A 26,952-nucleotide genomic window follows, 5' to 3' on the forward strand; every position below is an offset into this window, starting at 1 on the left:
AGTCTGGAACGCATGGACTTCACTAAACACTGTGTTTTGTCCTGTTGTCCTGTGCTGTTTGTTGATGGTTCTTTCTCCTTTAAATATTGTCTCTAGCAAGCGAAATGCGTCCTTGGGTTGAGATCGGGTGATTGCTTTTGCAGTGTGCTTTGGGTCATTGTTCATCTGTAAAGTGAAACAACTTAACTGTATTTGTCTGAATCTGGGCATATAATATATTGATTTACACTTCAGAATTCATACGGTTGATTCTATCTTCTGGCAGATAGTTAATAAACACTAGTGAGCCAGTAGATCGTAGGATCAGGGAGCAGCGCCTATGAAGGAATTCCCATGCTCAGAGCAATATGGAGGAGGGAAGTAATATAAGACACAGATATAGTGTAGTATGTTGAGATCTTAAGTGATGGCAAATGAAGGGAAAGGAATTGCACTTTTTTCTGGAGCCTATACTCAGCTCCAGATATGTGCGCCTGGACGGTACAATCCCCGCCTATGGATATGTAGATGGTCCTTGGATGTCCTCAAAAGGGGGTCTCCAGTGGTAGTAGGGTATATCTCCTTTCCAATGGCAGTAGGTATTCAAATAGTTGGTGATATATACAAAAAGGATAAAAACACAAAATAGTGCTCTCTGGATAATACAGAATAAAATAATAAAAATGGAGGTATACTCACAAGTGAAGAGCAAATAGGATATTGCTCAATATATGTTGGTATGATCCCCACCAAGGAGTCTTCCTCGAGTCCTCCAGTGGGGGTGTTGGCGAGAGTGGAAGGAATTATATTCTTTTAAAAATAAAATAGAATAAAAGGATAGGCTTAGAGGCTCCAATAGCATAAATGGGCTATCTTTATTGGTGATAAAAAAAATCAGTTACATAAAACAGCATTAAAAAACACAAACGCGTTTCTTCTGCGAAGAGGCTTTATCAAAGTGTTACAGCATCAGAGGCCTAGCCTGTTTAAATAGAGATACAATTTATTACATCATTACAATTGGTGACAACATCAATCATGTGATACAGAAAACATATTAAAACGTATTAAAACAAGTAATAATACAGTGCAGATGGGAGGGGGACATAAAATGGGTATAAATTATCAAATGGATAAACATAAATCCTTAAATTGGGGAAGATGAAAAAAGAGGATGTGGTAGTTTTAAGAAGGGCACCAAGATGGCTGCCAAATTATGTTAATTGGGGACACCAATATGGCTGCCGCTGGCTTAATTTTCCCTATATCAAAAGTGTGGATAGAGTACCTAAATCCCTAGTATAGGAGATGGAGGAGATGTCTCCCTGCTGAAAACGATTATTTCTAGGTGAAAAAAAGTAAAGAAAGAGGGGATTTTTTTTTTTCCATCTTTATAAAAAAAAAAAAATAGAAAAAGCAAACAAAATGGCGACCCCAATCCAAACCAACATGATCAACTGGGGTTGTGTCACCATGGTGACCATCCCTACACAGTTTTGACTATATCAGTCTTGACTGTGTAGGGATGGTCTCCATGGCGATGCCATGGATGATTTGATGATTTGGCTCCCACAGGGTCCTGATCTCAACATTATTGCATGGGATTACTTGTAGATAACATGAAGGTGTTTGGAACAACTTACGTGAACAACTTACCTGCTTAGTTCCTTATAAAGCAAGTGTGCAAGTTAAAGAGTGAAGAACTAAGAAAAAGAAAAACACTACCAATTGGTGTCTCCTATTTAAATATGGTGCAGCAGTCGCAATTGTAGTTGTCACAGAAAAATAAAATAACTTAACTTTTAATAGATAATTATAAAAGCTATTAAAGGTAAAAAATAAAAAAACAAAAAGCAAAGACCAGGGTATTTGGTCCTGAGTGGAAATTATGGCTATAACAACACTAAGCATTCTTAATCTGTGTAACTGCCTGAAAAATAAGACTTCTTAGTGAAAAGTATCTATTTATACAATATATACAGTGCAGGTAGGGGGAGAGGCGATAACCATTTCCATTAAAGGAACACTATAGTCACCTAAATTACTTTAGCAAAATAAAGCAGTTTTAGTGTATAGATCATTCCCCTGCAATTCCACTGCTCAATTCACTGTCATTTAGGAGTTAAATCACTTTGTTTCTGTTTATGCAGCCCTAGCCACACCTCCCCTGGCTATGATTGACAGAGCCTGCATGAAAAAAAAAACTGGTTTCACTTTCAAACAGATGTAATTTACCTTAAATAATTGTATCTCAATCTCTAAATTGAACTTTAATCACATACAGGAGGCTCTTGCAGGGCCTAGCAAGCTATTAACATAGCAGGGGATAAGAAAATCGTAATTAAACAGAACTTGCAATAAAGAAAGCCTAAATAGGGCTCTCTTTACAGGAAGTGTTTATGGAAGGCTGTGCGAGTCACATGCATGGAGGTGTGACTAGGGTTCATAAACAAAGGGAGTTAACTCCTAAATGGCAGAGGATTAAGCAGTGAGACTGCAGGGGCATGTTCTATACACCAAAACTGCTTCATTAAGCTAAAGTTGTTCAGGTGACTATAGTGTCCCTTTAACTAGACTCTGCTGCAGAAAGAGTCCAGTCAGATAGTTGAGCTGCCTCAATTAGGCAGGATGTGTATATATAAATCCCTTAACTCCACCAAAATAGAAGTAAAAGAACGCAACAAAAAATATATATGAAAAAGGGTGCTGTAGAAGGGGAGATTCCTGGTAAAAGTAAATCACAGAGATCAGTAGCTGATAGTCGGTAACAGAAAGGAGTATATCACGTCCCTGTACCTAGACTGGACTTATCAGTGCAAATCTAACGTGCATTCAAGGGCAGCCCTTAACCCCTTAAGGACCAAACTTCTGAAATAAAAGGGAATCATGACATGTCACACATGTCATGTGTCCTTAAGGGGTTAAAGGACCACTATAGTGCCCTGAGGGTGCCCCCACCCTCAGGGACCCCCTCCCGCCGGGCTCTGGGGGGAGGAAGGGGTTAAACTTACCTCTTTCTCCAGCGCCGGGCGGGGAGCTCTCCTCCTCCTCTTCTTCCGTCACCGGCTGAATGCGCATGCGCGGCAAGAGCTGCGCGCGCATTCAGCCAGTCCATAGGAAAGCATTCACAATGCTTTCTTATGGACGCTGGCGTCTTCTCACTGTGAAAATCACAGTGAGAAGCGTGGAGGCCCTCTAGCGGCTGTCAATGAGACAGCCACTAGAGGCTGGATTAACCTTAAAGTAAACATAGCAGTTTCTCTGAAACTGCTATGTTTATTACAAAAAAAGGGTTAAACCTAGCTGGACCTGGCACCCAGACCACTTCATCAGGGCCAGATTAAGAGCCCTGTGGACCTGGTGCTGACAATTATGAGGGGCCTACTTACAGAATCTTATCGACCAAAAACACTAAAACAGTCATACCTCTCAAGCGTTATGTATCTGGTGGAGACGCTGCCGGAGGGAAACTCATAGGATGCAGCTATAAGAAAACGCAGATTTTCTTAAAATATGTTAATCTCTCTCTAATTAATGCTTTCATCTTTCAAGTAAATCCATTCCCCCTAACAGCAGTGTCTAGTAAAGCAGGAAGTCAATGGGCGGTGTAAAAGGGTGGGCCACTGACACGAATCACGTGACCAGAACTGCCAAAAGGAGCGAATAGCCCAAAAAGGGGGCATGTCTTCCCAAAGAATTGGAAGGCCAGCCTGGCATCAGTGTCCCTATGTATCACAGTGTCAATGTCCCCATGTCACCCAGTCCACTAGTCTCCAGGTGTCTGTGTCCTCATTGCTCCCAGTGTCCCCATGTCTCAGTATCTCCTGTGTCACTAGGATACTAGGGGACACTGAGAGACGTGTACACAGTGAGACATTGGGACACTGAGACACTGGGAGACATGGAGACTGTGTGTGTGACAGAGACATGAGGACACAGACATTTGGGGACACTAAGACACTAGGGACACTGAGAAACATGGGAATACAGACACTGGGAGACTAGAGGACACTGGGAGACATGGGGAAACTGAGACACTATGGACACTGGCTGTGAGGAATTGGGACACAGACACTTGGGGACACTGGGAGACATGGGGACACTGGGAGACATGGGGACACTGAAACATTTGGGGACACAGAGACATGGGGACACTGAGACACTAGGGACACTGGCTGGGAGACATGGGGACACCTTAAGACATGGAGACACTGTGTCATTAGTGTCTCCGTGTCCCAATGTGTCTCTCAATGTCCCTATGTCTCACAGCGTCCCCTAATGTCTCAGTGTCCCCAGGTCTCCCAGTGTCCCATAGTGTCTCAGTGTCCCCATGTGTCCCCTAGTGTCTCAGTGTCCCCATGTTTCCCAGTGTCTCCAAGTGTCTGTGTCCCCAGGTCTCCCAGTGTCCATTAGTGTCTCAGTGTCCCAATGTCTCCCTGCAGCCTTTCCCCTCATCCCTCACTTCCCTATGCTGTAGGCTGTCTCTGCAGGTTGGGAGCTGCTGTCTGAACTCTCTGTGCTGTGTAGCTGCTCCACCGCGGATCAGTGAGTAGAGTGAGGCAGGGAGGGGTATGATGTAACTTCATATCCCTGCCTTTCTCCACACACACAGTGACCCCCTACTGGCCGGTGCTGGTATTGCAGAGTAATCTCTGTTTATAATGAGGAAAATATCTGCATTTGTATTGCCGGTATTACTGCAATACCGGCACGGCCAGGCAGCCTTTAATACCATCTGTGCCAGTAAAATACCAGTCAGGTGGCAAACCTAAGAGTGGAGTGTAAAAAAAAAAATGTAAAAAAAAAAAGTTTTTTTTTTTGTTTTTTGTTTTTTTTAAATGGGCCTATTTCATGGGCCTGGGCCTGGAGCTGCAGCTCCATCAGCCCCTATGTTAATCCGGCCCTGCACTTCATTAAGCTGAAGTGGTCTGGGTGCCTATAGTGGTCCTTTAAGTGAAATCTGCACTACCACTCAACCCCCCACTAAGTAGCAAGACAAAAAATAAATAAAAATAAAAACAAAACTGGCTTAAAGCCCAATCTCAGGATGGCCGTTCAGAGAAGATAACTGACAAATAAACGGCAGTGTGAAATAGAACACTTAGATATTGCCAACTACGGCGTCCGGAGCCCCTGACGCGCGCGTTTTGTTCAGGTCCTCAACAGAGGGGAACTAAAAACCGGTAAGTATCAGATTTAAATATGTGTAGCTTTAATTTGATTCATCGGGGTTAAGGGACCCCATTAACCAATAAGGTCAGGGGAGAGGTGTGTCTCTATTGCTGCTGGTATTAACCCTTTGAATACTTGATAGTAAAAATATGTGACAAAATGAGAAGAATACATTTGTGAATAAATATGTTTAGAGTTAATATATAAGACTTGGGTAATAATTTATACGCATGGGATGAATTAACTGTATGAGATAAGACTATATTAGCATTGGTTATTGATAAATCCAGAAGTGATTCTGACAGATCAAGTGATATCTAGATTGCGAAAAACGCAACCTGTCTCCGCTATTGGTACCGGTTCAGGACTCTGGCACAAAACGAGTGAAGAAGAGATCTAAGGATATTATTGACTTATATAATATGGAAATCATATAGGTATCTGTAGTGGAGTACAGAAAATTATGCGGATAAATTGTAAGAAATGCTGATAGTAACTTGAATGAGCTCTAATGAACGGGTACAAAATAGAAACAGTTGTACTACACAGTATCCAACAAAGTAAAACATAACATTTTTAGGGCATTAGATCACCGGTGCATTTGTAATTGGTACAGTAGATAGATCCAATTTAAACAGTCTAAGAGGTGTCTAGATTGCTTTTATAAGCTTTTGGTTAAGTTTTGTTTTATTTTTCTGTGACAACTACAATTGCAACTGCTACACCATATTTAATTAGGAGACACCTATTGGTAGTGTGTTTTTTTTTTTCTTTTTTTTTCTTTTTTTTTTTTTTTTTGTTCTTCAATTTAACCATTTAGGGGTTACCCCCCCCCCCCCCCCCCCCAATGTATAGGCTCCTTTTTTTCCTTTTTTTTTTTTTCTATTAAGTCAAAGAGTGACTTCATTTGATTTAGATTTATCTTCTGTTCACTCATTTTGCATTTTGTTAATAAAATGAAACCATTAATATTTTTATTTCTGAAAGCTTTCTTATTTTTACCTAATTTTTTTTACAACTGCCTAAAACTTTTTAATAGTGTGTGTGTGTATATGCGTGTGTAAAATATATGTATGTATGTATATTTTTATTTTTGTGGTCAGAGAAATTCTAGTAATATGCGTAATTCGTGTTAATGCAAAGTTGGTTGGGGTGTGCCGTAACATACTGGATAGGTAGGAGTCAAGTATTTTAACCGGGCACCACTCATTCTTGGTAAGATAAAGCGGGATAGCAAATGGATGATTAGTTTGGTTAGTCTTAGAGGGTTGTAGAGAAAATATATAGTGGTCTTGCTGTTTATTGATATCTGATATTATAAGGCTTGAAATTATGTCTGTCTGTCTGTCATGCTACTGTAAACTCTCAGAGTCTCAGAAAACCGTAGAATGCTATATAAATGGCGGTTTTAATTACTTGTTTGGTTGTCAAACGAACGGGTGTCAAGTAAATCTGAGAGGGCTCGGAATATTGGACCATCGATCGGTAATCTGAATAAAGTAAGAGGTCTATCTGTTTTCTTAATACCCCTTAGTATACTTTTAATGGCAATCTTTTGATAAGCTGTTAAAGCCCTATAATAAGCAGTCTTTGTGTTGTCAGAAAGTGCTGAACGTGAGAGACCATTACAAGCTCTTGGAATAGCAGAGTTCTGGACGCGCGCCTGTCTGCTGTGGGTTGAAACTGGAAGAACACCTGAAATTGAGATTGGGACAGGTGTCAGCCAATCTGTTATCAGCAAAACAAGTCAAATTAGAACGAGGCGGCAAGCCAAATCAATCTTCGTACCAATCTCATAATAGTCAAGAACGCTGAACGCCCCTTGTTGAGGATTTCACATGCCACCACGCTATCACAGAGACATCTTATGGTCTAGTAACATAGAATGTGACGTCAGATAAGAACCATTTGGCCCATCTAGTCTGCCCAATATTTCAAAATACTTTTAATTCGTCCCTGGCCTTATCTTAACTCTAGGATAGCCTTATGCCTATCCCACGCATGCTTAAACTCCCTCACTGTCTTAACCTCTAACACTTCAGCTGGAAGGCTATTCCATGCATCCACTACCCTCTCAGTAAAGTAATACTTCCTGAAATTATTTTTATACCTTTGCCCCTCTAATTTAAGACTGTCCTCTAGTTGTGGTAGTTCCCCTTCTTTTAAATATAGTCTCCTCCTTTACTGTGTTGATTCCCTTTATGTATTTAAATGCTTCTATCATATCCCCCCGTCATGTCTTTCCTCCAAGCTATACATGTTAAGTTCCTTTAACCTTTCCTTGTAAGTTGTATCCTGTAATCCATGAACCAGTTTAGTAGCCCTTCTCTGAACTCTCTCTAAAGTATCAATATCCTTCTGGAGATATGGTCTCCAGTACTGCGTACAATACTCCAAGTGAGGTCTCACCAGTGTTCTGTACAATGGCATGAGCACTTCTACTGCTCTCTTTCTACTGCTAATACCTCTCCCTATACAACCAAGCATTCTGCTAGCATTTCCAGCTGCTCTATTACATTGTCTTCCTACCTTTGTCATCTGAAATAATTATTCCTAAATCCCTTTCCTCAAATGTTGAGGTTAGTAGGGTATCAAATATCCCATATTCTGCCCTTGGGTTTTTACATCCAAGGTGCATTATCTTGCACTTATCCACATTAAATGTCAGTTGCCACAGGTCTGACCATTTTTCTAATATTTCTAAATAATTTGCCATTTGGCTTATCCCTCCTGGAACATCAACCCTGTTGCAAATTTTAGTATCATCAGCAAAAATACATACCTTACCATCAAGACCTTCTGCAATATCACTAATAAAAATATTAAAGAGAATGGGTCCAAGGACAGATCCCTGAGGTACCCCACTGGTAACTAGACCTTGCTTTGAATATACTCCATTGACTTCAACCCTCTGTTGCCTGTCATTTAGCCACTGCCTAACCCATTCAACAATATTGGAATCCAAACTTGAAGATTGCAGTTTATTGATGAACCTTCCATGTGGAACAGTGTCAAAAGCCTTACTGAAATCTAGGTAAAACAAAACAACTACGTTGTTGAGTGTTAAATATCGATTACTTAACTTCAATCAGTCTGTAGCCTCCCAAGATCGTTATCCACCACAAAACGATCATATATATGTATAGAACCACAAACAGAAGTGGGATACGGCTGTACAGTCTATATAGGGAACATACAAGGAAAAAAACAATAGTGTGATACAGTATATACAGTGAATATACATCTTGAGTATATACATCTTGATCTCTTTTTTATCTTATTTATATTCTTTGGTTTCATACATATGTACCAAAAATAGATTATTCTCATTGTCTTATATCATCAAAAGAAAAAAAAAAAAAAAAAGAAAGGAGAAAAAAGTTATCCCCAGGCCAGAGGGAGTCCACATTAACATGTGCCTAATAACCTATATCATTGATTCACTGGTACTCCTTTGTCTAGAGGAAGGATACTCCCTTTAAGAAGAAATTATAAAGAGAAGAGTAATCGTTACGGTTACTCCAAAAAGCACACTAGATCTATCCCAATGTTTTTTTTTTTTCTTTTGATGATATAAGACAATGAGAATAATCTATTTTTGGTACATATGTATGAAACCAAAGAATATAAATAAGATAAAAAACAGATCAAGATAACATATATGAAACAATTAACGTAGTTCATATTATACAGTTATGTGTACTAATCAGGTATTTATAATGTCCTTAACTAATAATATTCAGGGAACATTTGTAAAATTTATAGGTTATGGTTTTTTACTTTTTTAGCTTATTAGGTATGAGTCACTTGGATAATTTTGTAATAGGTGCTTGTCACCTTTACTGATTCACGGAGGAATCTATTACTTTAAACAGGTTTTTGGTGATAAGGTGCTTGTCACTCTAAAATAAACCTATAGAGGGGTTTATTATGACAATATCCTTAATAAAGAAGAGGTTTATAGAAATTTATGAAGAGTCTGTCACTTTAAATAGATTTGCAGAGAAGGTGTTTGCTATTTCTATAGAACTACAGACACCAGAAGTATAATGTTTAATGTTTAATTTTGTCACATGACAAGTTCAAGTTCACTAAAGTAACTAATTATGTTTGTATATCATATATTAATTTATTTTTTTCTCTTTCTAGAGATTAATTGCACCTTTAGTTATGTTTTTGAGCTTTTAAGGGCTGTTTTTAAATGCATTAGGATGTTTCCGATTAAGATAGTTCTGTAATACCCACTGAGCATGTGCGGACTGCCCTTGGAACGCATGTGGAACGCACGTGGAACGCATGTGGAACGCGGAAGTGAAAGAAAACGTCTACTTCCGGTTCCGGCGTATGAAAAAAACGCGCTTGTTTTCTGGGCATTGAAATGCCGAAAATGAAATCAGCTGGATGATACTATCCCTTGACCAATGGAGAGCAGCCCGGAGGACACCCCCCACACTTAGGACCAATGGGACATTGGGATTAGCCCTATTTATAGTGATTATTGTTAGGGTGAGTAGGATGTGTATTTTTTTACAATCTGCAATATTGCTGTTGATTTCTTTTACTGTGCGGTCCCTGATGAAGTTCCTGTGTTGAACGAAACGCGTTGGACCTACTGCTGCACTTTTATATTTTATCTACTTGGTGTTGTATCACCTTTTAAAGAAAATAAAACTACAAATATTTTCTACCATTACTCACCTGGAGTCCTGTGTCCCATTTGGCTGCTAGACACTACCGAAGGATACCAGCATCCCCCCATATTTCCCGGGGAGGCACCTTGAATGCTGTTTTACCTTTACTATCTCGTGAGTGCATCCATTTAAGCGCACATTTTCACTGTATATACTGTATCACACTATTGTTTTTTTCCTTGTATGTTCCCTATATAGAAATCTAGGTAAGCAATGTCTACTGCACCACCCTGATCTATTATTTTAGATACCCAATCAAAAAAATCAGTAAGATTAGTTTGACATGATCTCCCTGAAGTAAACCCGTTGTCTCTGATCTTGAAATCCATGTGCTTTTAGATGCTCAACAATCCTATCCTTTAACATGGTTTCCATCACTTTCCCAACTACTAAAATAAGGCTTACTGGCCTATAGTTGCCTGACTCCTCCCTGCTACCTTTCTTGTGAATGGGTACAACATTCGCTAACTTCCAATCTTCTGGGACTACTCCTGTTAACAATGATTGGTTAAATAAATCCGTTAATGGTTTTGCTAGTACATGTCAGGGTACCTGTGGTCTCTACCTCCGAAAGAGGTAGAGACTTAGATGTTCCTCCATCCAGACGGTCTGATGGCTCCCTTCCCCGCGGTCTATCCGGTCATGCTAGGCCGGCCGCGAGGGAGTGACTGCCTTTTACAGCATCTAGGCAGGAAGTAGTCATCAGGACACTCCCCCGGAACGACCTGTCAGTCAATTGCTGCAGGACCAATCCGGATGCCTCGGAGGCGTGGTTACTGCTCTGAACAGGGTATTTAACAGAGCTTCTTTCATTAGCTCATTGCCCTGTCGTGGTTCTAGCTTGTTCTAGTCACTCAGTGCTTGTGTATTCTATTATCCCTTTTGGTTTTGACCCGGCTTGTTTACCTTACTCTGCTATTCTCTGTTACCCTTGATTCGGCTTGTCTCTCGCTTACCTGTCTTCTGTTACCCTCGACCTCGGCTTGTCTTTGACCATTCTATACTGTACTATTTACGTTAGTCCGGCCATTCTAAGGTCCGGTATACGTATCTGGCTACTGTTTGTACTCTGCGTGTTGGATCCCTGTCCCGATCCTGACATTACGACAGGGCCAATGGATCCTGCACGTACAAACAGTCAGCTGGCTTCTCCTGATCCTAGGTTTGAAGCCATGGATCACAGAATGGATCAGATGGCGCTTGCGCTACAGGCTCTATTAGCTCGTGCCAATAACCCACCAGAGGAGATACGTAATACCCCTGTTTCTCCTGTCGGGTCAGGTCTAGAGGTAGCCACAGTGGGTGCTTCTTCTTGCATTACCCCCCCAGTACGCTATGGTGGGGCTCCTGAGAAGTGTCGTGGTTTTTTAAACCAAATTAGTATCCACTTTGAATTGCAACCTCGCTCTTATCCTACAGATAGGGCAAAGGTAGGATTTATTATCACCCTACTTATTGAGCAAGCTCTGAGATGGGCCAACCCACTATGGGAGAACGATAACCCATTAGTTTATAACTATAACGCATTTGTAGCTGCTTTTAGAAGAACATTTGACCCTCCAGGTAGAAGGGTTAATGCAGCCAGACTACTGTTGCGCCTGAGACAGGAGAACCGAACACTGGTGGATTATGCACTAGAGTTCAGGTCTCTGGCGGCAGAAGTCAAGTGGAATGAGCAGGCGTATATGGATGTATTTTTGAATGGCCTATCTGATGTAATCCTTGATGAGGTTGCTACCAGAGAACTCCCTGAGAATTTAGAGGATTTAATTTCGTTCATCTCTCGTATAGATGAACGTTTAAGAGAGAGACAGAACACTCGAGAGAGGAACCGGAGACCTTCTTTTAGGTTAGCTCCCGCTTTTCCAAGTCCTGACTCCACGGTATCTTTGCTTACTGAACCTATGCAGATAGGGTATATCCGCCTCTCTGAGGAGGAAAGACAGTACAGGAGAAGAGAGGGTTTGTGTATGTATTGTGGAGCCAAGGGTCATTTACTCTCGAACTGTTCTAACCGCCCGGGAAACGCTCGCACCTAAGTCTCTTTAGAGGACAGGCCTTGGGTGTTTCTATTTTGTCCTCTACTCCTAATTATAAAGATCACAGGCTTCTGCTACCAGTTTCCTTAACTTGGGGGAAGGAAGTAGTAAGGGCTATGGCATTGATAGATTCCGGTGCTGCTGAGAATTTTATCGACCAAGCCTTTGCTAGTAAAAACAATTTCCCATCCCAGCTAACGGAGACACCCTTGGCCGTTGAGGCCATAGATGGTAGACCACTACTAGACCCTGTTATCTTTCGTGAGACCATACCCATTAATTTAAATGTTGGTATCCTACACACGGAGAATTTATCTCTTATGCTCATTTCGTCTCCTTCCGTTCCCATAGTTCTGGGGTACCCATGGTTGAAGAAACATAACCCTATTATCGATTGGGAGTTAGGGGAGATACTCTCGTGGGGCCAGGGCTGCCAGGATCGGTGTTTGTGCAAGGTTTCTCCATTAGCTAATGTTAACATACCGGAGAATCCTACTCAGTCCACAGAAAGACAAATACCAGACCTTTACCTAGACTTAAGGGCAGTGTTTGACAAGAAGAATGCCGATTCTTTGCCGCCACACAGGTCATTTGACTGTAAAATTAAGCTGCTACCCGGGACTATGCCTCCGAGGGGCCATGTATATCCTTTGTCTGTTCAGGAAAACTCGGTTCTAGAGGAGTATATTCGGGAGAATTTAGAAAAGGGATTCATCAGGAGGTCTTCGTCTCCGGCCGGGGCTGGGTTCTTTTTCATTAAGAAGAAGGATGGCACGCTGAGACCTTGTATCGATTACCGAGGCTTGAATAAAATAACTGTCAGAAATGCCTATCCTATCCCACTGATTACCGAGTTATTTGATCATCTTAAGGGCTCCAAAATCTTCACCAAGTTAGATCTCAGAGGGGCTTACAATTTGGTGAGAATCCAGCAAGGTCACGAGTGGATGACGGCATTCAATACCCGGTATGGCCATTACGAATACACTGTTATGCCATTTGGACTATGCAATGCTCCTGCAGTATTTCAAGATTTGATTAATGAGGTACTTAGGGAGTTTCAGCATGATTGTGTTATTGTTTACCTGGACGACATACTAATACACTCTAAGGAGATTGAGACTCACCATAGACAGGTCAGAAAGGTATTACACAAGCTGCTGCAACATGGTCTATATTGCAAATTGGAGAAGTGCAGTTTTGATCAGTCTCAGGTAGACTTTCTTGGATACGTGATTTCTGGGGAAGGTTTTAAAATGGATCCTGGTAAACTCCAATCTATTTTAGACTGGCCTTTGCCCAAAGGACTCAAGGCTATCCAAAGGTTTATTGGTTTTTCCAACTACTATAGGCGCTTCATTAAAGGATACTCCTCTATCATTGCGCCTATTACCAATATGACCAAACAAGGGGCTGATACTAAGTTCTGGTCTAAGGAAGCTCTTGGTGCTTTCAAGACTCTCAAGGAACTTTTTGCCTCGGCTCCCATTCTAGTCCATCCTGATACGACTCTGCCTTTCTTGCTCGAGGTCGATGCCTCTGAGACAGCAGTTGGGGCTGTTCTGTCTCAAAGGTTAGGGGTGGATAAACCGTTACACCCTTGTGGTTTCTTCTCTAAGAAATTTTCTGGGCCTGAGAGCAGATATGACATCGGGGAAAGGGAACTGTTAGCAGTCATTAAAGCCTTAAAGGAGTGGAGACATTTGTTGGAGGGGACCCTACACCCTATTACGATTTTGACGGACCACAAAAACTTGTCCTATATTGGGGAGGCTAAGCGCTTATCCTCTAGACAAGCTCGTTGGTCCTTATTCCTGACTCACTTCAATTATGTACTGACTTACAGACCTGGTTCTAAAAACTCTAAAGCCGATGCATTTTCTCGTCAATATGATCCTTCTACTGTACCTGAACCAGTTCTTTCTTCTATAGTTCCGAAATGCAATATCATTGCTAATACGAATCTCAGGATTCATTCTCCATTACTGGCCGAGATCATTAAGTTGCAACATCTAGCACCTAAACAGACTCCTGCGGGCCGTCATTTCGTTCCTCCTGCTCTTCAACTGGAACTTTTACAGTGTTTACATAATAGCAAGATGGCGGGACATCCTGGTATTCGCAAAACTTACGCGTTGATCTCTAAGGACTTCTGGTGGCCTGCTTTACGGAGGGATATTGAGGAGTTCATCGCTGCATGTGAAGTTTGTACTAAAACCAAACAACCTCATACGCTTCCATGTGGATTCCTGCACCCCTTGGAGGTTCCAGAAAAACCATGGTCCTGTTTGGCCATGGACTTTATTGTCGATCTACCTATCTCTAAAAGACAGACTGTTATCCTCACCGTGGTTGACAGGTTTACTAAGATGGCACACTTCATTCCCCTGCCTAAACTCCCGTCTTCTCCCGAATTGGCAGAGATATTCGCTAAGGAGATTTTTCGCCTACATGGGATACCCTCTCAAATTGTATCGGACAGAGGCTCCAAATTTGTTTCCCGCTTTTGGAGGTCCTTCTGCTCTCAACTTGGTATTAAATTAAACTTTTCTTCTGCCTATCATCCTCAGTCTAACGGAGCTGCTGAACGTACCAACCAGAAAATTGAACAATATTTACGATGCTTTGTTTCTGAACACCAGGATGATTGGGTCGGTTTGATTCCTTGGGCGGAGTTTGCACACAACAATCTCGTTTGCGATTCTACTCATTCAAGCCCCTTCTTCATGAATTATGGTTTTCATCCGTCTATTCTTCCTTCGGATTCTCCTTCCCAGGGGGTGCCGTCGGTTGATGTTCATGTTGCCAATTTGAGGAAGTTGTGGGATCAAACTCGACAAATCCTTGTGCACAACTCTATGTTGGTCAAGAAACACGCTGATAAACGTAGAAGGGCGGCTCCGGTCTTTGTTCCAGGTGATAGGGTATGGTTGAGCACGAGGAACATCCGTTTAAAAGTGCCCTCCATGAAGTTCGCTCCTCGTTATATTGGACCCTACAGGGTGCTGACCCGTATCAATCCAGTTGCGTATCGTTTAGCTCTTCCTAATACCTTACGCATCCCGAACTCGTTTCACGTTTCATTGCTGAAACCACTCATATGTAACAGATTTTCCTCCACAATAGCCCCTCCTCGCTCCGTTCAGGTTGAGGGTCAGGAGGAGTATGAGGTTAACTCTATTATTGATTCTCGAATCTCCCGGGGGAGAGTACAATATCTGGTTGATTGGAAGGGATATGGTCCTGAGGAGAGGAGTTGGGTACCTCAGGAGGATGTTCATGCTCCCCGTCTCCGCAGGGCGTATCACTCTCGCTTCCCATCTCGTCCCGGTTCATTCCGCCCGGTGGGCGTATCTGAGAGGGGGGGTACTGTCAGGGTATCTGTGGTCTCTACCTCCGAAAGAGGTAGAGACTTAGATGTTCCTCCATCCAGACGGTCTGATGGCTCCCTTCCCCGCGGTCTATCCGGTCATGCTAGGCCGGCCGCGAGGGAGTGACTGCCTTTTACAGCATCTAGGCAGGAAGTAGTCATCAGGACACTCCCCCGGAACGACCTGTCAGTCAATTGCTGCAGGACCAATCAGGATGCCTCGGAGGCGTGGTTACTGCTCTGAACAGGGTATTTAACAGAGCTTCTTTCATTAGCTCATTGCCCTGTCGTGGTTCTAGCTTGTTCTAGTCACTCAGTGCTTGTGTATTCTATTATCCCTTTTGGTTTTGACCCGGCTTGTTTACCTTACTCTGCTATTCTCTGTTACCCTTGATTCGGCTTGTCTCTCGCTTACCTGTCTTCTGTTACCCTCGACCTCGGCTTGTCTTTGACCATTCTATACTGTACTATTTACGTTAGTCCGGCCATTCTAAGGTCCGGTATACGTATCTGGCTACTGTTTGTACTCTGCGTGTTGGACCCCTGTCCCGATCCTGACAGTACACCACTAAGCTCTTTTAATAACTTTTGGTGTATCACATCAGGCCCCATCGACTTATTTGTCTTTACTTTTGACAGTTGAAATAGAACCTCTTCCTCTGTAAACTCACATGTAACAAATGACCCATTTGTCCTTTTTCCTAACTGAGGCCTCTTTCCTTCATTTTCATCTGTAAATATTGAAGAAAAATATTCATTGAGGCAATCCGCTAGACCTTTATCCTCTTCTACATACATTCCTTCTTTTATTTTTAATCTAACTAATCCTTGTTCTACTTTCCTTTTCTCATTTATGTATCTAAAAAATGTATCCCCCTTCTTTTACTGACTGTGCTATTTTCTCTTCTGTGTGTGCTTTGGAGGCTCTTGCCTGTCCAAAGATGACACCAAATGTGAGCAGCTGCCACTATGGGATAGATTTCGAACAGGGTGGAGGTCTCCTTGAAGGCCGTCAAGGAGAGGGCCTCAACAGGCCAAGAGTATCTGAAACAAAGCTTCCCAAAAACTGCAGTAAACCCTGTATAGGCTGCTGCGTCAGACATGATAAAGGGTGATAAGTCAGAAAGAGGTGGAATAAACATAGAAATACCATTCCAAGATATCAGAAAATGTTGCCACATGCATAAACTAGCTCTGGCTGGGGGGTTGAGGAGAACTTTGGCACCATCAGACAAGCTGGGTAGGAGACAAAGAAGCCTGAAAAATGAATGCCCTATCGTGCAGGATGATTTTCATCATTAATTGACCCCAATTAAAACTGAAGATCTCCAAGAGCTAACCCGCAGGAATTGATCCTTCTCCTCTCTGATGCGTACCAGCTTCTCGTCAGGGAGGCTTGCCTGAAATGCCACAGTGTCCAAGATGATACCCAGAAACACCAAACTGGTGGTAGGGCCTAAAGTGGGAAAAAGAGCTGTGGTGCCTAAAATGCCTTGGGGTGTCTATGTACCTGTTTCCACCAATAGAAAGTCTTTGATGTAGTGAATCGCCGTGGGACCTTGCACAACATTAAGAAGCAGCCAACAGAGCATTTCTGCAAAAATTTCAAACCATTTCGGGCTGCTCGCGGAACTAATAGAAAGTCTAGTGTAAAAGTAATAATTTTCCCTTTACTGAACATCGTGAATATGCCACAGGGACGGGTGGATCAGAAGCAACTTGAATGCATTAGAGATGCCTGTTTTGCTTAGCCAAGCGTGCTTACCCATGTGCAAATTGGCGTAACAGTGGCGTAATAGAGAGATTATTCTTCAGCAGGGATAAGTGAATTTATGCTCGGTGTGTGTGAAGAATGAGGAGCCGAAAGATCAATAAGTCGTTTTCTATTTATGGATTTGTTCAATATAGAAAGTGGGGGAAAAAAGACGACAATCCACATACCAAAAGGTGGTCAGAAGAATACTTCTCCTAAGAAGTGGGAATTTCTTATAGAGACCTATGAGTAAAAGTAATATGTATACCTATGAGTATAATAATAACAAAGGGGAGTAACATTAAAGTGTCACTGAGGGAACTGAATGTACCTGAGGAAAAGTTAAAATTTCTAATAGCTGGTAAGTTTAGAATCGATTCTAAACAGGAGCAATAGATGGGTAAATTGACATTTTAACCTTGAATTGAACTGCCTCCAGGGGATCGTATATAACTGAAGCCATAACTTATAAGCTTCTGTCTGTTAACATATGCTTATCGTGTACCATACGAGGGTCAAACTAAAAGTGGCAAGCCTCACGCCAACCCCCAAGGAATGATGGGCGTATAATTTGCGTAAATGCTAGGATAAATCTGTGACCCAACATGAGGAATAAGGCAGAGTGATGCCTCCAGTATGTTAAAAGTTTTACATTGAAATAACGGAACCATAAATACCTTATGATAAACAGTATGGAAATGATGAATGGCTTGTGACAAATGCTGGGATGGCCGCGAAGGGCCTGGCTTATGATGCCTATTAGAGATTATTGCAGATAAATACAATTGTACATAGAATTCGTAATTCCATAACTAGCAGGCCAGACATGCATATATAAATGGTTTTAATAAGAATAAAACATCTGCCCGATTTAACGAATACGTGGACAAAAGTATAAAACAGTGAACAGTTTGTAAAAAGAAATACTGTGGAGACATATTAAACAAGCTAGTGTTGACCCACCAGCGAATAATATACTTTGTTTAATAATAATGACTAACAAAACTGTCATGTATGCAAAGTGATTAAAGTACAATTTTAAACCAGCCAGGAAACTCATTTTAGTAGATGAACCACTCAAATAGTGAATTGAACAATCAGAGAATAGGAACCTAAATCCCGAAATCGAGAACAAGAATTGTAAACGATGCGAAATGAATACCAAAATAAACTAAACACAAATTTATTCAATAGTAAATTACCAATTTAGTATATATGGCACCAAAGTGCCGAATGAATGTACTCCACAATTACCTAAATTAACTGGAAGTTCCTCCCGAACTGAGCAATGCTCGAACTTTCAGAAGGAACTTGAATGAAAATAAACTACAAATTAATAGTCTAATGTTCCCCTTGACCTGAGCTCAAAAACTCAAACATCAAGGCTTAAGTATACGGATGCAATAGGGGAATGTGGCAAACAACTAGAACCATACCAAAGTGAAATTACTATGCAAACGGTCGGTTATAGTAACGTCGGGGGGGGAAACAAAATAATGCGAAAGTCTGAGACCAATGAAACGCCGGTAAGGCACGAAAGCTCCTATTTGAGCCGAACTCGAACACACATTCGTGGAAATAGAAAACTGGGGGAAACCCCAACAGCGAGAGATTGACACGTCACGTTACCTGAAAAAATAATGCGAGACTGGATCCAGGTAGCGAATGGCAGCGGGCTCCGAAGCGGATGGAGGCAGCTGTCGGCACAGAGATTTGGAGGAAGGTACCACCACTAGAACAAAGTAATTTCAGAAAAGTTTTTTGGCTCGAAGAGCTGAACCAGAAGTCAAAGTGATAACCTCTGTAATGTATCACCTGGACTGCCCAGGTAAGAGGGTGATTGGGGTTTATATCGGATAACGATAGTTTTGAACTCCTCCCACAAATACAAGCCTATTGCCTTAAAGTGCGTGCGTGCGTGCGTGTGTATGTATATAGATATATGAAATGTCTCAGTGTAGATTTATTTCTGTTACCAGATTTTGGCCATAACAGCACTTTTTTTCTTTGCAGGTATGAACTTCCATAGCAGATCATGTGGGAAATTGAAGCATTGTTTGATCGTTTGTGAAACTCGAGTCTTGAAACCAAGAAAATGAAGTAGTAGCGGCATTGGCTTTTACGCTGCTGTTTTTCACATCTTTCAGAAGAGGAATTTTTAAAAAGCACAATTTTAGCCACCTATTTAAAAATTAGATAACAGCCAGTCTTCTGAACCATAGTCATATTACATACATTGTAGTTGAGTCGTTTGAAATTACATAAACTAAAGTACTTTGTCTTATAGTGTTTTTTTATGAAACTGAAAAGATTACATTTTTATTCTTTGATTACCTATATGTACTAGAAAGTTGTATTTCTTCAAACTGGTCACTTTTCTCATTTAAATTTGTCAGTATGCTATAATGAATGTTTCAAATAGTTTCACAGGTCCATCTTCTAATTTTCACACATTTAAAAAGTGAATTCAAATAGAGTGCTTTAGCGTTACGTTTTAACAGTCTACTCATGGAATAAGCAACTGTACTACATATGGTAATCTTGTGCTTTGTGATGTATGTACTATACAAGACTTATCTTGGCCAAAACCAGCAGAATGATTCTGTGATTGTATACATATGCATATCTTACTTATTTAATGATTTTAGATTATGCAGCTGCCTCTTTTTCAAAAGTCAAATATAGGCACCAAATAAGATGTAAAAAAAATAAAAATAAAGATAAAACTGGTCCTTACAAATTCCTTACATAAAAAAATGTAAGCTTCCTATAAGATAGAAATGCTAAGCACTAAGAAGAAAAGCAAAACGTCGATATTGCAAAACTCCTGTATTCATTACTCAGCAAATCTCTTTTGCACCTAAATAGACCAACATTTTGAGAACTTAAGCAAAATAGAAAATCGTATTAACAGTTTTTCACACAGTTAACCATTTATTTCTGAAATTTAGATTTTTTTTGTTAGTCTTCTAGATATTAATTTCCCTTCAGTGACATAACTTTGCGTTTGTTGTTCGTTCTTTTCCTAGTTTTGAAATATTTTTAAAAATCCATGCACTGATTTTTGCTATATGTAATACTTTTATTGAGAATAAAACCAAACATTTTTAATTAACATGCTCCCCTCTGCCCCCCCAAAAAATCTAAATGAGAAAGGCGTTGGGAAAGTATTAACTATATCACAATTATCTTCATGAAATACTTGAATAATAGGGAAACTATAAGTTCTAAACTAACATGAAGGTCCAAATGTCATTTTTGGTAACGCTAAGCAGTTAATTCCTATTTCTGATATAAATATGAAGATTTATTTAATTTACCATTTCATGTATTCATAGGCCCTATGAAACCAAATTAAGCAAAGTATACATTAACTAATAATTTAGAATCTCCAAAAATAATGAACAGCACAAAGGAGAAATTTTAAAAATATTGATCCCAAATAAATAGCATACAGACGTTAGTGAGTTTTGAATGCTGGCTTTCAAGGGACACTATAGGCATTGAAGTGGTCTAGGTACAGTGTCCTTGTCCCCTTAACCCCACAATGCAAAACATTGCAGTTTTGCATGTTTACATTACAAGGTTATGGCTGCATCGAGTGGCTGTCTTACAGACAGCCAATAGAAGCGCTTCCTGCAGTTTCACAGAGTTTAACTCTGTGAAATGATGCTAGACGTTTTTGGTAATTTGACGTCCGCCATCTTGGAAAAGCCCCATAGGATAGCATTCAAGGATCAATGCTTTCCTATGGGTAAGATCCGATGCACGCGCATTAGAGTACAATGGCGGAGGAATCAGGTGGGTTTGAAAGGGAATCTGCTCAGTGTAAAAAGATTTTTATGTTTTTTTTTTTTTGTTTGTTTTTATTCTTTATTTTCATTTTCAGTGCCTGAAGATAAGTCATAACACATTCTTAATGCCATACAACAGAATAACAAATGGACAGGCAAATAATAGGGCCAGAAGTTTGCATGGCATATAGATTGCACTTTTATGTAATGGATTAGGCAGTCGTAAGGGTCTGTTCAGTATTATGTGCTTAATTTCTGAAATTAGCTAGGCATGGTGTGGCAGTGCATGTGGTTGCATAGACAAGTCATGCTGGTGGTGTCGAGGAAGACTACGCTTGGCTTAGGACTGTCTATTTCAAGATGTATAGTAGCTAGTAGCCTTGGGCGTCAAATTGTGTATTAGGTCATGTCTAGGGATAGATTAGTTGGTTCTATAGACTCGGCATGGTCAAGTGTTAGGCTAGTGTGGTGGTGGTCTGCTATGGACAGGCTAGGGATTTAAGAGCGAGGGCGGTGGTCTGCATCAGGTAGAGTCTATGTGGTACCTGTTTGTAGGAGTTACACCTATCATACCATCTGCTTGCTCCTATGCTGGCCTTTCTCAATCCCACGAGGGCATTGTTGGGGTTGTACGTCACTGGAGCTGACATGTAAAACATAGGTGGCTTAGGCTTGGATAATTCTGTCATTGGGTAGGTAAAGCCTCAGCATCACTGAGATAAATGCTGGACGAACGGAGAGTGCACTAGATATTAACATTTAAATATATAAAAAAAAAAGAGTGGCAAGCAAGGCAGGATCCTCTCCTGGTTTAGAGACCTTGTAGACCCCACGTCTTTTGTTACCCATAACGATCTAGGGGTTGTCCACCTGCGGTTTGTAGGGTGGTGGTGATAGGCTGCATGCTTTGCGTCATAGTACTGTGGCTCTGCTCAAGTCCTGGAAAAAGGCAATTTGGTACATTTCAAAGTTGTAAGGTGTTTTACCTTTGATAGCAGCCATTAGGGCCATTTTATCTGTAAGCGTTTGGCATCTTAAGATGACGTTGCGAGATGCTACATTTGGAGCTAGGCGATCCTTTATACGCCATCAAAAGAGAAGTGCTTTGCTTGTTATGGGGATAAGAGTGAGGCCACTAGGCATCTTATGAAATGAGGTAGTTCTTCCAAAGGTACGGATTCTGGGACCCCCCTTATTTTTATGTTTTTAGTTCTACTTCTGTCATCTAGCAGATATACCTCTGATGCAACATTTTGTGAACGGAGAGGAATCAAGCGTGGGCATGAAAGAAAGGCATCTGCAGGTTCAGCAGAATGCCCTGGAATGATGTCCGCTCTTTATATCAGCCGATGGGTCTTCGTTCAGCTGATATCGCCCGGATTGTTCTCCAGGCTGTCGGAGTTTTTAGATATGGTGGCTGCTCCGGTGCGAGGCAGGCTCGGCCCCCGTAAAAAGGGGTTTTAACTCTTTCATTGCACAGAGACATAGGGACACTATAGTGTTTCTTTACATTTTATTGCTCCTATACTATATATTATAGAGTAAGGAGCAATTATATTCTGGATCCCAATGTTGCTGACATGTTTCTTATAAAACACTGACATCTAGTGATGGTTAAAAAGAACTGCCTATTGTTTAATTTATATGTGCTGGAAGACAGTACTCAGGTGGAGTACAAAACAACCAGATAGATTTGGGATACGGCTGAAAGATCTAAAATTTAAAAACAAAAAAATACATAGTGTAATTCAGTTTAAAGAAATCAATTAATATTCATGAAATGCACTCACAAGGTTACGTGGAAAATAGCGCTCACGGGTGCCTCCCCAGGTAGTAGTGGGGGGCTAAAGTGTTCCTCCAGTTGCTCCCAGGATGTAGATACAAAACAGGACTTCAAGGATGGCAGGATAAATTCAACGGCTTTATTAAGGATGAATATTCACCCAACAATAAAAGGTGTATATAAAATATAAAACAGCAGAGGTTGGGTGAATATTCACCCAACAATAAAAGGTGTATATAAAATATAAAACAGCAGAGGTCCTGTTTTGTATCTACATCCTGGGAGCAACTGGAGGAACACTTTAGCCCCCCACTACTACCTGGGGAGGCACCCTTGAGCGCTATTTTCCATTGTTTTGTATTTTGCTATGTAAAGGTCATTTATTCCGGGTAATGACCTGGGAGGCTGTCTTACTTGCATATTGAGATAAGTATATTTTCACTAGTATTCACTATTCACTAAGTGGTGATATAGTATTTTTTTTCTATCTATAGTACTCAGGTGGAGGTATGTCACTTCCCTTTTCCTTTGAATACATTGGGAGTAATCGTTACATACCTCCCTAAAACATAGTAGATCCTAAAGGTTTGATCCCCACCTGGTGGGTCTGTTGGGTAGATTTAACTTAGCATTAATTTATTTTGCTTGCCTTATATTAATTTTCTGGTTTTAAGTTTCCAACCCATTCCAATAAAGATTTTCTTGAGCAATAGTTGTGTCAATGTCAGGTAGAAAGATCCACAGGAATGTCTGTCTTTTCGGATCATCACCGGCAGCCATTAGCTAAAACAAGTGCCAACTGCGCAAAAAGGGGGGGTGGGGGGAGAAGCCTTCTTGGCTCCAAGGACGCAGTCATTTCCTTCTTGGATCAACAAGTTATTATTACACTACATATTGACTAATTTAGTCCTGAATGTCATGATGTACCAAAAACCATCAAGACCATTTTTAAGAATATCTACTAAATCTGTTAGAACCTTTAATATTATTTTTAGTAATGAACCCATTCCTATCGTCTCATCGATAAACTTGTACAGTGCTGTTAACGAACAGGTTAGCAGAGAACTGCTTGCACTGTTCCTGTAAATAAATATTGCAATCTTGTTAACATTTCTTTATAACCAGTATCTTCAATATCATGTATTGCTTTTGTAGCCTGTACCTTTAGTACCAGCAGGTTAATGTGTATGTTTAAACAGGGAAGTTAAAAATATGAAATGCATTTATAAGTTTTTCAAAAAATATTTTTCTAAAATTCAGTAAATTTCTACCTCTTCAGGTTCTACAGCTAAGATGATCAAGCCCCTTTTTGCCTAGCACTCAGTTCCTAGTTCATGTTGGGCAGTGTCCAATTAAATGCTTCTCATATGCAATAATGCAATAATCACATTTGAAAACTAGAAAAACGAATGTGGAAATATGTATTAGTAATATATTACATTAATTAAATACTGCGTCTTTTAGAAATCATATGAATAAATTATATAAGATAAAATGCTCCCGAAATTGTGATTCTCTGTGTTTTGAAAGAATTCTTGTTCCTTCTTGTGAAGTTTTGATTTCTTTTGTCTTTAGCTAACCTCACAAAGGAGACTGCTTTACATTAGCATGCAATTAACGGAGCAGGAAAAAGGCAGGGTTATTCTCTAAAGTGAAATTTGTTGGGAGTTCAAAGTGACTTTAAATAAAATTTTACATAGTAGACCACAATAGCTGAGCTAGCTTACATAGAGACGTTTTCCAGTTCAGCTATTTTAACCTTAAATGAACACTCCAGGCACCGAGACCACTTCTGCTCATTGGAGTGGTCTGGGTGACAACTCCCACTACCCGTAACCCTGCAACTGTAAATATTGCAGTTTTCATAAACTGCAATATTTACCTTGCAGGGTTAACTCCTCCTCTAGTGGCTGTCTAGAAAGCCACTAGAGGGCATTGCCGCGCATGCGCAATAGGTCTCCCCCGCCGGATGACATCGGCCGGGGAGAAGCGTGGGTGGACCCTGAACCAGCATAACTGGATACAGGTAAGTCACTGAAGGGTTTTGTTTTCCTGGGACTGGAGAGTCCCTTTAAAGGGATACTTTCATCAAAACAACTTTAGCTTAACTTTAGCTTAATGAAGCAGTTTTGGTGTATAGATCATGCCCCTGCAGTCTCTCTGCACAATTCTCCGCTATTTAGGAGTTAAATCACTTTGTTTATGCAGTCCTATTCAGACCTCCCTGCATGTGACTTACACAGACTTCCTGAACACTTCCTGCAAAGAGTTATCTAATGTTTACACTTCCTTTGTTGGAAATTCTGTTTAAGTTAGAATTTATCTCCTGCTCCTCCAGTGTGTTATTAAAGTTCAATTTACAGAGCAGGAGATAAAAAAAAAAAAAAAAACTTTTAACGTAAGTTGCATCTGATTGGAAATGAAACCATGCAGGCTGTGTCAGTCACAGCCAGGGGAGGTGTGGCTAGGGCTGCATAAACAAACAAACATGATGTAACTCCTAAATAGCAGTGAAACATCAGAGGCATGATCTATGCACAACAACTGCTTCATTAAGCTAACATTGTTTTTGTGACTACAGTGTTAGCAAGCTTTAAAACAAAATAAAACTAAATTATAGCCAAATATTATTGGATTGAATAAGAGTTTTAAAAGGTAAGGAAGAATTGTTGTCTAGTACATTATTCATAATTAGTCCAATGATCTTCAAACAATATCCCTATCTCCACTGCTTATATAACTTTGCCCTTATCAAACTGAATCTCATCTATTACGCGGCTCCTCAGTCCTTGAAATGAAACAAATCCATGTGTAGAGAAGTGACCTCCCAATCATACTGTATTACTTTATATAGTTACATAGCTGAAAACATACTTGTGTCCATCAAGTTCAGCCTTTCTCACATCTGTTTCTGCTGTTGATTCAAAAGCAGTCATAAAAAAAATTTAAGCTTTTTCCAATTTTTTCTGTAAACTATGAGAATTTCTTCTTGATCCCAGAATGGCGGTTGGACCTCTCCTTGAACACAAGAAGTGGTTGCCCCACATATTCAAAATTATGTTCCTGTATATTGTGTTATTTGCAAGTATTCCTCAAGTCTCGCTTTAAAAAAATCTGTACTGTCTGATAAAACCACTTCTTCAGACAGATTATTCCACATGTTTATTGTTCTAACTGTAAAGAACCATTTTTGCCCTTGACTAAATCTCCTTTATTCCAGTCATATTAATTATAATTTGTCCTATATATAGTCCTATTTATGAATTGATTTCAAGACAATGGTTTGTATTGTTATCATAGCCCCTATGAGTCACTGTCTTTGTAAAGTAAACAGATTTAAATTTCTTTCTTCATAACTAAAATCTTCCATTCCCCTTATTTATTATGTAGCACGCCTCTGTTCTTATATTAGTGCCATGATCTTGCCCAAAATTGCACTGCATATGCCAAGTGTGGTTTTATCATTGATTTTTAATGACACAATATTAAATTTTCATCCTGTATTAATACCACTATTTATACATGTCAATACCTTACTTGCCATGGCAACTGCTGATTGACATTGTTCCCTAGTTTGCGGTCTATAACAATTCCAAAATCCTTCAGAGGGGTTTGCCTCCCTACTGTTTAGGGCATAAGTTGCTTGTGCATTCTTAACCATAAAGTGCAAAACGTTTGTATTGATTTATATGAAGTGTCATCTGCCATTTGACTGCCCACTTCCCTCATCTGTCTAAATCCCTCTGCAGCAAAGTAATATCCTGCTCACTTAGTATTACATTACATAGTTTTGTGTCAATTGCAAACACAGACAGCTGACTTTCAATGCCTATTTCAAGCACATTTCTAAATATGTTGAATAGAAATGGTCTCAGGACAGACTCCTGAGAACCACCACTTAAGCTCACTAAAGTTTGGAATTTATGTATCCATTATGTGATGAAGTACCACAACGCATGTGTAGCTGGTCTGCAACGCGCTTTTTTTTTTTTTTTTTTTTTTTTTAATGAGATGGCTCTGATTTTCTCATCTGTTCTGGGAAAGAATGGAAGGGCTTGTAGAAGCTTTTTAACTACCTCTTTGAAAAATGCATACAAATGTGAGAGAACCAAAAAATGTGTCTTAAATCCTTTCCAATACGTATCTCAGGTTTAAATTAAATACAAAGTCGATTTAATTTGTATTTCCAATACAAATCAAATTTCACAAATACCAGAGCTAGACAGATAATGTGAATTACATGTGTATAACTTTATCCCTGTTTTTTATAGCTCTCCTATTTTCTTATTCGTGTTCCTGTGACATAGCATCTCCAAATGATTATAGATGCCTGTACCCCAGAAGCCTGAAACCAACAGCAATAATATGCAG

The 26,952-nt window shown here is 40.3% G+C and overlaps 1 protein-coding gene across 3 annotated transcripts in view; it reads left to right on the forward strand.

Annotated features, from left to right (window-relative positions):
* CUEDC1 (CUE domain containing 1) overlaps nucleotides 1-19,887 on the forward strand; it is a 191,813-nt gene extending 171,926 nt beyond the window's left edge. For all 3 annotated transcript variants that reach the window (XM_063452985.1, XM_063452990.1, XM_063452987.1), the window contains exon 11: nucleotides 19,018-19,887. In XM_063452985.1, coding sequence (XP_063309055.1) covers nucleotides 19,018-19,033 — 16 coding nt within the window. In that variant the 3' untranslated portion in view covers nucleotides 19,034-19,887. The remainder of the gene's footprint in view (nucleotides 1-19,017) is intronic.
* Nucleotides 19,888-26,952: the final 7,065 nt, after the last annotated feature.

This window comes from Pelobates fuscus, chromosome 1, assembly GCF_036172605.1.
Source record: "Pelobates fuscus isolate aPelFus1 chromosome 1, aPelFus1.pri, whole genome shotgun sequence".
Lineage (NCBI taxonomy): Eukaryota > Metazoa > Chordata > Amphibia > Anura > Pelobatidae > Pelobates > Pelobates fuscus.